Consider the following 17,736-nt stretch of genomic DNA (forward strand, 5'->3'; position numbering starts at 1 on the left):
GTCATTATCTCACTAAATGCTCCAGAGCGATCAGCAACTTTTTGAGGGGAGGGGGCCCTTGAAATCACCCATGGAAGTCACTGCTTATGATGCTCCAGCCTCCCCCTCTCACCAAGTCCTCCCTGGGGCTTGGCTTGCGTTGAAACTCTCAGGTCCTAAATGCACTGTAAGGGTCTGTGCTCTGTGCCTGCAACAAGAAAAGTCTTGTCATTTCGAGTCTGTGCACCTGATCTGTTACCAGGCTCATGTTTTTGTTTATTTGTGGTTCTGTTGTGATTGTTCTTTTTCAGTTTGGGGTTTTTTAAAAAAATAATTTGGTACTTGGTGCTTCTCAAGGCTGATTTGCAGACCCACCCTGACGCTGGTGCAGAATGTGCTCTGAGCTTTGGGGGAATCCTTTAGCCTGAATAACTGGCGGCCGGCTGTGGCCAAGCCTGGGCAGGGCTGACCCCAGTGATGGACGGAGGCCAGCCGGGCCATGCCCTGTCACACACAAGCAGCCCTTCCTCAGCCCCACCACAAAAGGCGACAGGAAACAAAGACCAGGGGGCAAAGGTAATTTATTTGGATTTTTTGGGACCGAAAAAAATTATTTCAAGTTACAAGAAAAGACAATCATTTCCATTTTGGAAGTTTCACACTCCAGGAATGAGCCATAGTGCCAGGTTTTGTGAGCAAAAGACTCACAAAAATCCCAGCCTGAGTGGCTGTGATTATCAGGACATATTTTTTTCCAGAGCAGGTCCAACTCTGCCATCCCATGAGTCTTTGCTCTAGAACTTTAGACTCTTAACTCTTTCGATAGCAAACTTCTTTGCCCCAGACGGGCTCTTCAACGTGTCCTTTTCCCTCCCATCTTTCCTTTCTCTGCCTTTCTTTGTAACTGCCTTCTTGCCCCATCACCTTGGTGTCTCAGCACCAAAGCTTCAAAGAATCAGCCTCCTCCCCCCGGGCAATTCACTTCCCTCATTTCCTGCTAAATCGGCCTCAAAATTCCTCTCTTCCAGCAAGCACCCCAAGTCTCCCTGCCCACCCCTATTAGCATCCCCAGAGAGCATTACTTGGCTCCAGGGACACTCTAGGGTCAGAGGACCTGTTTCTAGTGCTGATCCTGTCACCTTTCTGCTGTTACGGTCTTAGGTTTTTTAAATTCTCAGCTATCCTTCTTCAAAGGAACGTGGCTTCACAGTAATAGATGCTGACGTGCCCTGAAAAAGAAAAATGCTACTAAGTCCAAGCAGTGTTAGCCTGGGGCCCTCTGGGCACTGCCTTCCTCAGCTCAGCATTTCCCACCTGCTGAGGACCATACTGAATTTCAGCTGTTCCGTTGCCATGGTGAAATGCCGCCTTTGCATGCCCCAGAGTGGGGTTTTATCATCTGGAATGCAAGGTCCCTGAGGGCAGGACTGCATTTTAATATTTATTCGGTGAGCTTCTCTAGCCCATAGCACCAGTCAGGACTGAGCACAATAGGCGCTCAGTCTTCAAATTGATTGCTTAGATTCAAATTTCCTTGGACAGATTCACCTCCTGTGGTGTGATGGCTGCGTCACAGCAGCAGGATGGTGGGAAACTCAAGCCTCCTTGTTTGTACTACTGAACGTGACCTCTAGCAAGAGCGGGTACTCCTGGAAACCAGTCGTGGAGACCTGGGACTCACTGATCCAGTGCTGACCCAGGTCTTGGAACCATCTTTTAAAGCCCACAGACCACCTACAGATTTCAGCCTCCCACTGGAATACAAATCCTTCCCACACGGATGGGAAAAATGACCCTGCTTTTGGCGAGTATGCAAATGCCAAACAGGGACACTGCTATGTTATAAACTCAGTGTGGGATCAGCCTGGACCATTCAGAGCACCACACCAAGGATCTCAACTCTGGGGATCACTATCTCCAATGCGGGATCCTCACTTCCTGATAAGAAAGACCACTCTCCAGCAGTCGGAGAAGGCCAGAGCTCCCCGCTGCCCTAAAGTCTTCGGCTTCAGCCTCGTCCCCACTCCCTCCACGGGCACCAGGCACCAGCAAAACCCCAGAACCCCCCTGAAGAGATCGTCTCTTATTCATGAAAACCACGAAGATGGGGAAATGACGTCACCCCATCCAAAGAACCCATCACACAAATGTTCTTCAAAAAATTCATTCTGGATCCTTCCCCTTCCCTCAACGCATTCCCCACCTCCGAGTGCACACAGCTATATATTACACTTGACAAAATTCATCTTCTTTTGAAAACATCCTGGCCCTTCGAGATCTGTTTAGGGCAATGCCATTGCAAACACTGTAATTGAAAGTCAGTCACAGCAGAAACAAAGCCAGTCACTAAAGAACTAACTTGAGGGCCCTCAAGTCACTCAAAATGGGTTTGCCTAGATCAGGCTCATGGATGAGATTGGAAACAGCACCTAGGAGCATCTCTAGCCCTGGCTGACCCCAAAGAACCTGGAAAAGCGGGTGTTTTGCTTCAAATCCATAAATAAAATGCATGGTAAATAAATAGGCGCTTTCAACTCATGTTGCCTGGGAGTATCCAGCTGTGCATGCAGCGTAGCCTTCATGGTGCTCCCCGGAATTCTCAGATGGAAACTTGCTTGATCGTCCGAAAAAGCTCCGTGGCCCGCCTCCTGAAATCACCCAGGGTCACGCTGAAGCATGCAGTGAGAGAGAGATGGAACAGGGAGGAAGACTTCTGTGAAAACCCCAGATCTAGTCCGCTGCTGCTGGATGGGCACCCCTTCCCAGGGGGCATGGAACCATGTATTTATACCTTTGGTTTCGTGCCTTGGAGTCTTCTGCCTTTGGAAGAGTGGCTTAGAGTAGTGAGAGAAAAATGGCCCGCAGGCTTGCATAAAGGGTGTCCACACAGGCTCTCTTCTCCTGGAGACACCTGGAAGCTCAGGATTCTTCCCTTGACTTTGGGAAGGGAGGCCTTCAAGGCTTCAGCACCCAAGGCTGAGGTCCAGCTGCTGCAGCATGTCCTGCAGGGATCCTTGCAGCCTGCTCAGGGCCACCACCTCCGTGGAGTAGAGGGAGGCTTCCAGGACGCTGCCCAGGCTCTCCAAGGTCTCGAGGGCCCTGGCCTGGGGCAAGGGGCAGCTCTTGGAGGAAGCCAGCAGGTGGAGAAGGTCCCGCAGGTTCTCCAGGTCATTAGATATTTGGATCACATTTCTGGAAGGCAGACTGGTGAGGATCTGTTGGTAGATCGCCAAGGTCTGGTCCATCTTGGATAAACTCAAGACAGGGTGGAGCCCAGGGATGAAGTCCAAACCAGTGACCCTCTGCTTGGAGGAGACCAACTGCTGTGCAGGAGGAAGGGGAGAGCAACTGCTCAGCGGGGGAGACATCAGCTCCGCAAACCCTGGCCTTTCCCACAAGCATAGAGGTTCATTCCTTTGGTACCTCCTTTCTCCCTTCCACATCATCCTGCCTAAGCCCTTACTTCTTGTGCCCAGGTGGCTGCCAAGCCTGCGGGTTGGTCTCCTGGACTTCTGTCTTCCTACCCTTCCCAAACCACCCTGCCCACCACTTTAGACCCTCCTTTGCAAGTTATTCCCTTCTCCAGATGCCTCTGCTATAGAACCAGCCATGAATCCCTACTTCTTACTAAGTTGAGCCTCTTCCCAGCCCTTGAGGTCCTCCATAAGGTCCCCATTCCCAGTGATTCTCATTCCCTTCCTTCCACAGCAGACTCCTTCCTCCCAGTCAGGTTCTCCATGAAATCCCACCCCCTTAAAGATCAAGACCATACCCCCAGCGATGCCCCACCTCACTCCTCTGCTCTAATAACTCGGTTACCAGGAGAGACTCTCCCCCTGCCCCCGGCCCACAGCACTCCCTGCACCACACAGGCTGGCACACTCTGGATCCATCATGTGCAGCTTGTCAAATGACTATTTTGAAAGCAAGGAGACATACAGATTTTTCTCTATGAAATGCCCAAGACTCCATCTAATTCTGAACTGTCCCAGCTTCCAGCCACCGAACTTCTCCCCAGGTGCCCAAGGCCACGGTCAGAAATGCACAGTGGCCAGGAGATGAAGTCTCCAGATTGCTCAGTGCAGGTCAATAAGTAAACTTAAGGCTGGGGGATATCAAAAGTCACAACTGAAAACCTTTGAAGAGGACACACACTCTGTTCTGGTTCTGCAGGGGGGTGTATGGGGGCGATGGGTCACATGCTTTATCTGATTTAATCTCATAACGACCTTGTAAAGACTATAAGATTGTCCCATTACCTAGAGGAGGAAACCATGGTTTAAAGAAATTGAGGAACTTAACTGGCTTAAGATTTTACAGACAGAGTGGGGAGGGTATAGCTCAAAGAGCTACAGCATATGCTTTGCATGAATGAGGTCCTGGGTTCAATCCCTACTACCTCCTCTAAAAACAAATAAACCTAATTACCTCCCTTGCCTCCCCCCCAAAACAAAACTTAAAAAAAAAACTTTCATTGTTGGAAAAAAAAAGATTTTACAGACAGAGAACAGAAGGGTGAGTATTCACACTTAGTCTTCCTAATTCTAATTATAGAACTCATCTGGGAAGTGGTCCCCACAGAAAAGACCCAGGGGACATTGACAGCTGTTTGCAAGTACACAGAGGGCTGTATGTGAAAGAAGACAGATTTTTTTCTAGGCGGCCTGACAGGCAGACCTCGTGGTCATGAGAAGCTTCATGGGGTCAGAGTTCAGCTCCAACCACGAAGAATGCCCAATGATTAGCACGTTTTAGAGATGGGATGGAGACCCAGAGGAGATGCTCCTGGGGGGCCTGGTCACCTCCCCAGGGAACACAGGACCTTTACGTCTCCTTCTGGTCCTGGGCACTAGGATTCCAGTCAGGGCAGAAGGGGAGGAAGGGAGTGGGGGCCGTGGGGAGGGGAGAGCAGAGGCAGCTGTCCGTGCGTGGACACGTGGCAGGGCATCGAGGCCACCACAGCACTGTGTATGGCTGCATGGCCTCAGCCAACCTCTGAAGTCCGGCGTCCCCACAGGCCGGCCACTCCTACCTGGTCTCCCAGGCCCTCCCTACCGTGTGTGAAATGTCGTTGATCCTGGTGACGATCGTCTTGATGAGGGTTTTGGTGTCATCCTGAACTTTTTGGATGGGCACGGCTTCAACATAGGACAGATAGGGCCAAAGCCACAGGAATCGGCAGAGGGGTCCACAGCGCATTTTCCTTCCCGGGATGGGCTGCTGGGGCCTGAAAACAGAAGGAATGACATAGAGCGTGTCACTGGGATCTCGGAGAACACCCATACGCCCCGTTACCAACCACATTATCGGATGCGGATAGAAACGAGATTGGCTTTCTGCTGTGGCTATCATCTCCCCAGAGTCAAAGACAATTCATTATCTAGAAATACATTAATAAAATGCACTCCCTTGAGGACAGGCACAGCCAGATCAAGAAAACCACAGTGAGGTGAGCTGGAGACCGCAGAGGAGTACGCCAGGGCATGAGCACATGGACAGGGTTCTAAGGTCTGATTTGAATCCAGCCATTTACGAGCTGAATGACTTCAGGCATCTCACAGAAGCACTAAAAACTCCCCCTTCATCCCCTGCAATATACCTATCTCCAGGCTTTTACAAGGATCAAATTAGATAATGTGTGTGAAAGAGCTTTAAAGGTGTCGTGATGTGTACTCTATTACTACCCTGTTATTAGAGATTATGTTACTGTCCTCTCCATTACTCTCTCACTGCAGCCAGCTAATACCTCCACAGTGGCATTTATCACTGGCTTTATTACTTCCCTTCTCTCCCACTGGGAGCCTGAATCCAACCGGCACTTAAGGAAGGTCCAGTACATCAGATGCAGTGCCGGACACCAAGGATGCCGCAGTGAACAACGGAATTCCCCTACTCTCAAGACGCTTACAGTTTCATAGGAGAGGTAAACAGGTAAATAGTTCACTCCAATACAGGAAGAAAGAGCTTTGCAAGAAGGATAAGATATCACGGGAGAGGTGTCGGCTGAGCTGGGTATTAAAGGTCAACTAGGGGTCAGTAAGAATATAAAGTGGTTGCCAGAAGTGGCCAAGAAAGCAGCTGATGCAATGGCGTGGAGGCAGGAAAGAATGTAACACATTCATCCAGAATGTCTGAAACTTCCAAAGTCCTGGAACCATGAATTCTAACATGAATACTGTGCAGATCCTTGATTAAGCAGCAAAGTTTTAATGAGATACACGAGGCAAAAGGTAATAAAGTTAAGTGTATGTGAGTCTATGGCCAATGACCTGTGCTAAGTATGTGTGGGTGAGCCTGAAATAACGAGCAAGAGTAGTAAATATTAGCATGAAGGTTCTAGAGATGGCAAAAAAGTTCATCCCTGATTTTTTGTGTTCTGCCTCATCTGGGTCCTGATAAAAACAGGTAATGCATTTTCAGTCCATAGGTGACAGTAACAGTATAATTCATATTCTGGCAATATAATAGAAACATGCAGTCTCTTTCTATATTATTTATAGTGCTTGATCAAAGGTATGGTTTTTAAAAAATTAATTAATTCTTTATTTTTAAGAATTTCATTTAATTTTTTTTAAATGGAGAGACTGGGGATTGAACCCAGGACCTCATGCATGCTAAGTACATGCTCTACCACTGAGCTATACCCACTCCCCAAAGGTATTTTTTTTTAATGTGAATTTTATAGCAGGGGGAAAATGATGCTCAAGAAGATGCATTAACTTGTCCAAAGTCAAATAGGTAAGCGGCAAAGCCAGGAGTCACGGCCAGAGCTGCCTTACCCAGAAAGGTTGGGCGCTTTCTCCCCTACCCCACCAGTTTTTCCAGCCTTTAAGGGAAAGCCCAGATTACAAGCCATCCAATGCCCAACCAAGGGCAGCTCCTGGGACTCCGGCATTCAGGAACAAACACCCTGCTCTAGGATGAAGCTACAAGACTGTACCCCTGCGTCAACTTCATGTATGAAAAATACTAAGTAACTAGGGAGGGGGCACTTCACATAGTTTTGTGCTTATTTTCTCTCCTGAAAAGTTAATACTTTTAATAGTAAATATGTCCACCAAATGTTTGGGGAGTGGAGTTAAACAGTGCTAATCCCCCAGTGTTTCCGTGAAACCCCAGCAGAAGTGGGAGCACAGTGGTCGGGCCCCAAAGCTTCATAAGAAGGCCCTGTCCTTATTAGCTGTGTGTCTCTGGGCACGATATTTAATTCTCTAAAGCATCGGTTTCCATCAGTAAAATGGAACAAATAACACTGCATGGCCCAAAGGGTAACTGAGATGAACCTCTAAACCCCCTGCCCATCTGTGTGTGGCTGTGTGTGTGTGTGTGTGTCTAAGGCGGGGTGGGGGCAGGGGGTGTAAATGTCAGATCCTTTGGAATTGTGTCATTATTTGGCAGGTCTTGAAATGCTCGGGTAACACTACCTGTAGCCAACCCTGAATCTGGCACTTGGCCCATTGCCTCCCCTGGGCCATCTCAACAGCGTGTCTGGTATTTCTGGGTCCTCCTCCAGCGGCACAAGATTGAATGGTAACCTTTCCCAGGATTCGTGTGTTAATGACACCCTCCTTCTGAAGAGAATTTACTACCAGATTAACTCTGGTCATAGTCGCTCTCACATAATGGCCACCCTGTATGTAATACCTGAGTGGAAAAGCAGTTTTACTAGCCCTCTTTATCACCACTGATAATATGCTTCAGTGGATGCTGAAATAAATCGCAGTTCCTTGGAAGGTGGAATTGAAGAGCTGCTGCTGAGTATGTCTAAGAGGAGAGGCCAGGTTTAGGGGGGCTCCCTGCGGGGCTGCAGACAGAACTTGTAGTGCCACCCAGAATAACGACTGTATTTCCCAGCTTCTCGCAACTAGGTATGGCCGTGCAACAAAATTCTGACCAACTGAATAGAAGCAGACACGCCACGTGGCAGTTCTCGTGCTGTGTGCCTTTGCCCCTTCCTTTCCATCCCTTCCTCCATCCCGATGCCTGAATTGTGGATGTGGTAGCCGGCGTACTAGTGCCTCTTGGATCATGAGGATGAAAACCTCACTGTATGAATAGAGTAGAGAGCTGAGAGCTGAGAGCGGAGTAGAGAGCTGGAGGAGGCCAGGTCCCTTAGGACTTCCTGGAGCCGAGATGCCAGACTGGCGTGGACTGCCTATCTCTGAACTTGTGCTAAGGCAGTGAGAGACATAATCTGTGTCTTGGTTAAGCCACTGTTATTTTGGGTCTTTGCTAAATGCAGCCAAAATTAATGCTAATTCATTTTACACTTGGACACAAGCATCAGACATCAGGCTTGATCAAACATCAAGTCTTTCTTGGTTTACCCCAGTGTCAGTATCTGGGTGGGATCTGGTTGTGGCCTGAGATTTTGGGGTGGAGGGGAATGGCTGGTAAGAGCAGGGTTTAGGGTCTGGGGAGGGGAGGGGTAATCTGAGGCAGGAACTACAACTTCACTGAGCGCAGCACCTGACGCATAATAGTTACTCAGTATCTATTTGATGGGTGACAACTAACATGTATTGATCGCCCACTGTGGGCCAGGGACAGAGATGAAGGAGACCTGCAATTACAGGACAGTGGGAATCAGGAGTGAGGATGGATGGGGCTGAAGGCTGGTGGTTCTCCCAGGAAGCCCCAGGAGTAAGCCGCAGCATCTGACATCGTCAACTACCTACATATACTATTTGTTAAAAATAAAAGTAAAGAACAAAACTGTGCTCTTAAATAACTGATTGAAGAATTTATCTAACTGAGTGCAATGCAAGGAAGAACATTTAAAGAGAGAGGAAGGCTTGGGTAACTCAGGAGGGAGTCGTGTGTAAAATTAGGAGCTCTAAAGTTCAGCAGAACTGTGTGTGGGTTGTAGCGCTCTGAGTCACAGAGACCTTTGCGGTGGAGGCCTCTGGCTCTGAGCCTTCCACACCCCTCTTCGTCTCCTGGTTGAAAGTACCAGAGGTTCACAAGGGGCCCGGGACACTCTCCTCTCTTTCTTCTCTTTCCCAGCCATCAGGTTTTTATATTCCTCTCTCAGTCATCTTTGATATGCTAGTGTGAATTAAATTCGGGTAATGCGGTATTTGCCGTTAATTTTGAGGAAAGAGCTTTGGATAGTCTAAGCCCTCGCTCTCCCTGTAGAAATTCTTCCTGCGGGCTCCCTCCCATTCTTCCCTCTCAGCCTTCCTTCCTTCCTTCCTCCCTGACTCCAAGTTGGAAGGGATTTGGGGATGAGGAAAGGACACAAGATGAACAGAGACAGAGAAGGCTGGATTGGATCCTGGTCCTTCAAGTTACTCAGAATCCAGTGGAACAGATACAAGCTTAAACAACTCATTTTAACACAACCTGGTGAAAGTTATAAGGAAAGAAACATTGAACCAGAGGGGCATAGGGAAAGGGGGTGACTCTGGTGGAGGGGTGAGGACAGCTTAGCACAGAGATCTGAAGGACAAGAGTTCCCCAGGTGGAAGACAGCAAGCAGGGTATTCCAGGCCAAGGGGACAATGTGGAGTTGGGGAAAACCATGATGGGTGTAAGAGAATTCAATGTGGTAGAAGGGTAGTATGTGAAGCTGGAGAGCTAGAATGTCCTGGGCTTGATTCCATGTGTGGTAGGGACCTTGTGGGTGATCTGCCCTAGCTCAGGACACACACACACACACACACACACACCCTGGAGGCTATATGTTTGCATGAGCAGTAGTGGGCAAAAGAACCAGAATACTCTTTTCTCCTTTTCCTTGTCCCCTTTTCCTCCAACTTCTGATTGGGTTAATTAGTGTCTCTCCCAGGAATTTAAAATAGGGCTTCAAAGAGTTCAGTTTGTCTCTGTTGAGGACTTAGAAGTGCAAAGGTAGCCACGGTTGGCATCATGTACATGGAGTAGCTAAGAGAGACCAGGGTCTATCCAGTCACTGAGAGGTGGGTTATGGTCAATGGTCAGGCAATGACCTTCCTTCTGGCTCCTGACCTTGTTGGCTCTGGGCTATCCTTGTCCTTAGCCTCCAGTGTGAGATATGCTTCCAAATATACTACTCACAGGGGGAGGGTATAGCTCAGTGGTAGAAGGTAGGCCTAGCATGTACAATGCCCTGGGTTTTCAATCCCCAGCACCTCCATTAAAACAAACAAACAAACAAACAAACCTAATTCCCCTCCAAAAGAAAAAAAGAAGAAGAAAAAAACAAGCAAACAAAGAACAAATATACTACTCACTTAAGTAGCTTTCAACTTTCTGAATACATTTTTTTTCATCCAGGAGACATACAGATACACACATGTAAGGGACAGAAGTGTCAAGAAATGAAATTCACCCTTATTATGCGTGATGCACCCTTGAGAGTCTCCATTCTGCTTTTTAAAAGTTGGTTGCAACATAGCTGAAAAACACTGAACTAGCATGAGTGGTTTTCTTTTATTTACAGTCGAGAGCCTTGTTTGAGCAATCATGTTAACATACTTAACTGGTGGCAAGAATGTGGACTTTGGGGGTTATAGTCTTCCTGCTCGTTGGAAACTACCCTCAGATCTGATCTTACCAGGGATAACAAATAGGTTTCAATTTCTGTATCAACTGATCAGTGTTTAGAGGCTCCCTGGAGCACTGAGTGGAGGGGAACCTGAAGCTCCATCCAGCCTCAGAGAAAGAAGGTGCTGTGATCAATTCGTGATGTCTGCTGGGAGCAGGAGTGGTGGATATGCCAATTGTTCCAGCATCTCCCAAGGGCCTGGCACTGAGCAGGTGCTCATTAAATATATGATGAATGAACAAATAAAATATTTCCCATCCCTGGTCTTCGTTGTTTATCCAGGCATTCATTACCTAACTCTACAATGGTTCACTTGCCCCCATTTTAAAGTCACATCCTAGGGTTCACTTTTGCCTAGCAGGAATTCCTAAGAAACTTTCTTAATGAAGACAGGAAATGTGTCTTCTTTTCCTGGGATGTTGGTTGGCTTCCTGTACCTGATAGGTGTCCCCTAGTACCACGTGGGCCCTGATTCCCTTCAGCTTCCTGAATTCTGCTCCATCTTGACTCTTGTCCCAGGTGCTCCCTGTCTTGGTCCCATTCATCAGGCTGGCTCCTGCTGCTGTGCTCTGGGCCTCCAGCCCTTCTGAGACCTCTCCTCTGCCCCTCCTGTCTTCCCTGTGGCTTCCTCCATCTTCCTTTGCACCCCCAGCCTGGGGGACCCCAGAGTACAAACTCAAAGTGTGCACAGATTCAGTTCCAGAGAGCTGACAAACTGAGGCAGGAAAGACTGTAAAATGCAGTTTGCTGAGAAGAAGGCACATTTGTTTTCACACATGGAGTAAGTGCGAAGGATTCTGGGGGCCCAGGCATCAGGTGTGCTGTTTTTAAGCAGAAACAACCTCTCTTTCTACTTATCTGAGACAATTGTGTGGACAGAAAAGTATTTCAAAGCTCTTGGCTGGCAGGCCACACGGGAGCTGCCGCCACTAGACTCCTACTGCTGTTGGGGACAGGATCTCCTGACTGACTGATTGCAGGAGAATTTGGTTTGGTTTTCCTTTAACTTACATGCATGCTATTTGAGGATGCACACACCCACAAAGACTCCACCTCCCTGGAGCCCTTCTCTCCCCTGATCCCCACTGACCACCATGTTCCCCTAGGTGGCAGCTAGGCTAGAGCGCGGACAATGACCAGGTTCCGTGAAGAGAGCTCTCCCAAGCGGCCACCTTGCACCCTGCATGGGCCACTCAGACACGAGCGGCATCCGCCTGAGGCTGACGGGCAAGAATTCACTGCAAGCTCCCTGGCTCTGTCCTTGGCTCTTGGAGCCATTTCCTGGAACAGAGAGGGAGGAAAATATTTCCCCCAAATACCAAGAAGAGTTATTTTGGGCATAAGATGTACAAAATATGAGAAGGACACTCCTTTGGCCAATATGGAAACGTTCCCCTCAACCCAATGTCCTCAACTTCTGGAAAAGGAAAGAACCAAATCACATCCACGGCTTTTCTCTTGCCTTCTCCCTCTGCTTGAAGGAGAGAAATGATCAGCAAGACCCTCCTGTTTATGAGGGTGTTAGAATGAGAGTGAATCTGGTTCTGCACACCATCCTGGTGGGGAAGAGACTGGACTCCCTCTCTCCCACTAGTCCCAGTCCCACTGCCCACCTCAGAACTCTACCAGACAAACATAAAAGGGTGGACAGAGGTTAGTGCCTACGAAGGGGAGTCATCCTGCTGGTGCTCCTGGGGTGGTGCCTTCAAGCCTTTGCCCTCTGCCCCACCTCCCCTGCAGATCACCTTCTGGTTGGCTCCAAAGCTGCTATTCTCAAATGACAACCAGGCCACTGTGTCACTCGGCTCGAACAGTATTTAAGGATTCACTTTTCCAAAGTGCCATATCTTTAAGTTATAGAAACTGGAGTGTAAAGTAACTCAAGCACAATGAAATCTAAATCAAGCCAGGAGAGAAGATGGGCCTGGTTCGTCTCACCTGGGGCCCACCTGCCAACAGAGTGCACTTGTCCGTTTTTGCTAGACAAGTGGTAACAGTGAGAAACATGGGATTACCAGGTCTTTCCCATAACCCGCTGTTCTGTCGCCCCAGGGAAACCCCGTTTTATCCATAGCGTAGAAGACAATTTTCACGGCTTTGAGGTCAGATGCTGTGCGACCCGGCGTCATTTCCCTGGGAGAGTTGGGTTCTTCCTGACAGTTTTTCTTCCCACCTCTACTCCCTCACCCCTGACCTAGGCCTGGGATTTATAGGGCCCCTCTCATTCAAAAGTCACGACCCCTGCTGGAAAATGATGCCTGATTTCTCATCCGCAGAGGAAGGCTCCTCCTCAGAAACTCAGAGCATATACCCTCAGAACTCATACTTCTCAGAAACTCAACGCACGTACCCTGCAGATGGAGGCGGGGTACCCTGATCTTTGGGGGAGTGCTCAAGGCAATTTCCAAAGCATCTCAGTGGCAGGGCTGGCGGCTCTGGGAGTCTCCTGGGGCCCTGGCTGGCTCTGAAGGCAGATTCCTGCCCCGAGGGCATGGGCACAGCCCAGCCCCAAATCCTACCCTCCCCGGCTCCCAGCCGCCTTCCTTCGGGTCAGAACTCTGGTGCAAAGCTACCACGATCCAGAAGCAAGCCATCTTCCCTGACCCTTCGCCTGCCTCAGTTTCCCCGGGGTCCAGGGTAGGGTAGGGTGGCTTGCCAAGAAAGACAGGCGAAGAAGGAGAAAGGAGAGCGCCCGGGACTTACCTCGCAGTTGCTGGAGCCGCGATTCCTCGATTCCTCCGGGGCTCCATGCCTGCCCGCCCCTCTTATAGCCGCCGGAGCGCAACTTGCGCAACTGCCAGGCAGGCCCTGGCGCACCCGGAGCGCCAGCTCCCGCCCCGCCCGGTTCGGCGGGGCAGCGTCGGGGGCCGAGGCCTCGAGGGAGGGACTCCGCTGCGCCAGGAGCCTCGCGCGCGCCCTCGGGTACCGCCTGAAGTGTTGGGGTCGGCCGGCAGGCGCGAGAAATCCTCGAGGTGGCGCCAGAATCGGCCTTTTGGGCCTCGGGGAACGGCCGCAGGGGACAGGGTGATAGTGCCGGGTTCCTCCGAGCTGGAGCTGGCCGGTGTGGGCTCGGACCGCGCCCTTGCTGGCGAGTGATGCTCTGGGCGGCGGGACCCGACGGGCCCTGCGCACCAAGGAAGCCCGGGCTTGGCGGGAGCGACCCTCCCGTGCCCCGGCGTCCCATCGGAATGGCGGGGCTGCTCTCACCCCACCCCTGCTCTGGCTTGCCGAGAAGCCAGTTCCAAGACCCAGGGCGGGTCGCTCGGGTTGGCACCCCTGAGAGACAAGCGTACCCTAGTTACGGGGAGTCTGCTTCAAGGCTACACCAAGTGTGCCGGCTCCGGAGGGATTTGGGCAGAACTGGACTCTGCGACCTTTTGGGATGAGACTGGATGCACCCAGGGTCCATCCTCAACCCAGTATTTCCTGTTACAAAGAGGAGTGTCCCAGACGATATTTTCCTCACCACAGCCTGTGAGTAGGGTGATAGTATCCTCGGGCTTCAGGAACGAGGGAAGTGAGGTCCCGAGAGGCTAAATCTTCCCTCAGAACCCCCAGCTGGTCAGGTGTAGAGATGGACCAGGAACCCAGGTGTCGACAGCTAGATCAGGCCGGTTCTGCTCCCCACAGCAAAGAGCAGCTCCAGAAACAAACCATTCAGTGAATAACTAGCCCCTCCTGTTAGGTAGGGGTTGGCAAACTATGAGGGCGGGCCAAACCCTGAAACCAGCCTAGCATGGCCCAAGAGCTAAGAATGGTTTCTGCAATTTTAAATATTTGGAAAAAAATCAAAAGAATAATAGCTCTGACTTGTGAAAATTACATGAAATTTACATTTCAGGGTCCATAAATAAAATTTTGAATTCTGTCCCCTCCTCCAAAATTGGAAAATTCTCTCCCTTATGCCTGCATGATGTCCCTGATGTTGCCTCTTGGCCTGCAAAGCCTAAGATGATTACTGTCTGGTCCTTTAGATAGAAAGTTTGCCAACCCCTGGCTTATCTGGGTCCTTATTCTCACCAGGCCTGGGTGGGCACATGGGACTATTCATTCCTTTTCCAAGCGGAATCTCCCCATTTCACTGAGGTCTGTCTCTCCCCCGTTGAAGAAGTTTGTCTCCATCACCCTTCCAGCCAACTCCCCTCCCTCCTGCTGGCTTGAGTGACACATACCATGCACACTCCTAGGTTGTAAGTGGAGGGCAGGGGCATAGCAGGCTATCCATTTTTTTTTCAATTGAAGTATAGTTAATTTACAGTTTTGTGTTTGTTTCTGGTGAATAGCATAATAATTGCTATACATATATATATATTCTTTTTCATTATAGGTTATTACAAGCTATTGAATATAGGTCCCTGTGCTATACAGTAGGACCTTGTTGTTTATCTGTTTTATATATAGTAATTTGTATCTGCTAATCCCAAGCTCCTAATTTATCCCTTCCCTCCTTCTTCTTTGGTAACCGTAAGTTTGTTTTCAATGCTGTGAGTCTGTTTCTGTTTTGTAAGTAAGTTCATTTGTGTCATTTTTTTAGATTCCATATATAAGTGATGTATGATATTTGTCTTTGACTTACTTCACTTAGTATAATAATCTCTAGGTCTATCCACAGTTGCTGCAAATGGCATTATTTCATTCTTTTTTATGACTGAGTAGTACTCCATTGTATATAGATACCACAACTTCTTTATCCAATCATCTGTCGATGGACATTTAGGTTGCTTGCGTGTCTTGACTATAGTAAATAGTGAGTGCTTCTGTGAACACTGGGGTGTGTGTATCTTTTCAAATTAGAGTTTTCATCTTTTCTGGATATATGCCCAAGAGTGGGATTGCTGGATCATAGATCATAGGGTAAGTCTATTTTTAATTTTTTAAGGACTCTTCATATGGTTTTCCATAGTGGCTGCACCAAATTATATTCCCACCAACAGTGTAGGAAGGTTCCCTTTTCTCCACACCCTCTCCAGCATTTACTGTTTGTGGACTTTTTAATGATGCAGGCCATCCACTAGTACCTTCACATGCCCTGGCACACGTGGGTGCCCAGGAAAAGTTTGCTGAACTGAATCCCAGGGACACCATGCACCACATAGCTGACTTTTGACATGTGATATTAGTGCACCACAGTTAGGGGATTGCTTTGGACTTAAGGCCACTGGGAGGGTAGATTTTTTTAAACTTGGGAAAACACACCTGCAGTGATGATGGTGTGGAGAGGATAAAAAAAAGCAGGCTCATAGTCATATTGCATTGGAAACTTCCTAACAGGAAGATGCTCCTCAAAGTCTGTGTGCTCTGCCAGGATGGCAAGGGTCTGCTTTGTTTACCATATTCCCAGTTGATAGTCCAGTGCCTTGCACAAAGTATTTCATTTTTAAGATATATTTTTAGTGGGGGAGAGTATAGCTCAGCAGTAGAGTGTGTGCTTAGCATGCTCAAGGTCCTAGGTTCAATCCCCAGTACCTTCATTAAAAAAAATAATAAAAATAATAAATAGGAGCTATAAAAATTAGGTAAAAAATGAAGTTTAAGATATATTATTAAATGAAAATTGCAAACTTAAGTTTAACAGATATTTTTTCATTTTTGCTTCATTAATGTTTTGGCTAAAATATTTTAAAACAAATTATAAACATCATGAAGTTTCATCCTTAAATACTTCAATATATCTCTCTAAAAAATAAGGAAGCATTTCCAGCTAATAACAAGACCATTATCACACAACAGTAATTCTTTAACATCATGAGCTAGTCTGCATTTGAATTTCCCCAAATATCTAAAAAATATCTTTTATAATTGCTTTGTTTGAGCCTGGTGGTTTTACACTTAATAACTATTTATTGAAGGAAGATAGAAAGGAAGGAAATGAAGCTATATATTAGTGGAAGTCAGAAACTGTTAGCATTGACCATAATTTATAATTATACTGCCACTAAAGAGGTGGAAAACCAACCAAATGTTCAGTGTAAGAAATTGATTTAAGATGATTTAAAACTGCAGAAAAGCAATATGCACACATTAAAAATTATGCCATAACATAATATTTAATGATGTAGGAAAGATAATTATATTTTGTGAGCTGGAAAGAATCAGATTACAAAATATGTGTTTTCTGATCACACACATGCCAACACACACCCATTTATACCAAAATATACGTTGTAACTACTGGGAGTGGGATCAGAATGACTTTTAATCTCTTTTTGGTGCTTTTTTGCTTTAAAAAAAGTGTCTACAATGAAATTATATTTTTTAAAAAATCTTTTACTTCCCATGGAAATGCTCTTTTGTGTTGTTTTTCATATATATGTTGTAGCACCCACTATAACCAAGTTTTTCTTACCCCCAACATCTTTGTCACATGTTTCTAAGTAGAGACTTAACTTAAAGCAGGGTTCCTGGCAGCCTCAGCTTACTTGTCTCAGCATCAGCTTTTTTAGGGGTCACAGATTAGACTGGGACCAGAGCTGCTGCCTGAACATCAAGCAGCACCTGAGACCACAATGCGAGCTTGTAGACTGCCTGTCTGTCTGCCTGTCTATCCATCATCTGCCTAGTTTTTGCATTTGGTTGATTAATAAATTATTTTATTTTAACATAAAATAGTATTGTATAATAAAATGTTATTTTTTTTTAATTTCAAAAAGGACAAAGAGATATGAACACTCAGTCTCTGTCCAGTCCTCCCTTTCCCCCTAGAAGTAACTATGTCTCGTCTGTCCTCCCATGGATATACTTCTTCAGTCCTTCATATATCTATTTCCTCAAAAAAAAATCCACACAAATAATGTCATATTATTCACACTGCTGTTTCTGCCCCTTGGTTTTAAATTTTTTTATTTGGGAAAATTTCAAATCTCCACAATACATTTATAAGGAAAACTGGCATTAAAAATCTCCATGTACCACTGTCCATTTTCAACCATTATTAATCTCACTTCTTTCACTTAAAATATCTAGAATACAATTCCCTATCAATACACAGACACAGACCTGTGCCTATCTTTTTAAAGCCAGCAATGTAGATTTCATTTTACAGGTGCACCGCGAGCAATCGAACCATATTGTTACGTACATAATGTTGTAATGAATATATTCCAATGTACTTATTTGAGCACAGTGTGAGTATATCTGTGGGAGAACTTCTGAAGAATAGAATTGTTGAGTCAAAGTGCATGTGCATTCAAAATAGAAATACATCGCCAAGTGACATTCCTTAGACATTA

The 17,736-nt window shown here is 47.2% G+C and overlaps 1 protein-coding gene across 2 annotated transcripts; it reads right to left on the minus strand.

Moving 5' to 3' along the window:
• Nucleotides 1-542: 542 nt before the first annotated feature.
• On the minus strand, nt 543-13,329 carry LEP (leptin). Of its 2 annotated transcripts, none has more exons than XM_015237572.3 (3): nt 13,211-13,329; nt 5,035-5,206; nt 543-3,299 (listed from the first exon to the last, which is right to left on the minus strand). In XM_015237572.3, the coding sequence occupies exons 1-3, from the start codon at nt 13,255-13,257 to the stop codon at nt 2,943-2,945; spliced, it is 576 nt and encodes a 191-aa protein (XP_015093058.2). In that variant the 5' UTR covers nt 13,258-13,329; the 3' UTR covers nt 543-2,942. The 2 variants fall into 2 exon arrangements, with proteins under 2 accessions (XP_015093058.2, XP_006202320.2); XM_006202258.4 differs by having other exon boundaries at nt 543-3,302.
• Between the last annotated feature and the right edge of the window lie 4,407 nt (nt 13,330-17,736).

The sequence above is a fragment of the Vicugna pacos genome, chromosome 7 (genome assembly GCF_048564905.1).
Source record: "Vicugna pacos chromosome 7, VicPac4, whole genome shotgun sequence".
NCBI classification, from domain to species: Eukaryota; Metazoa; Chordata; class Mammalia; order Artiodactyla; family Camelidae; genus Vicugna; species Vicugna pacos.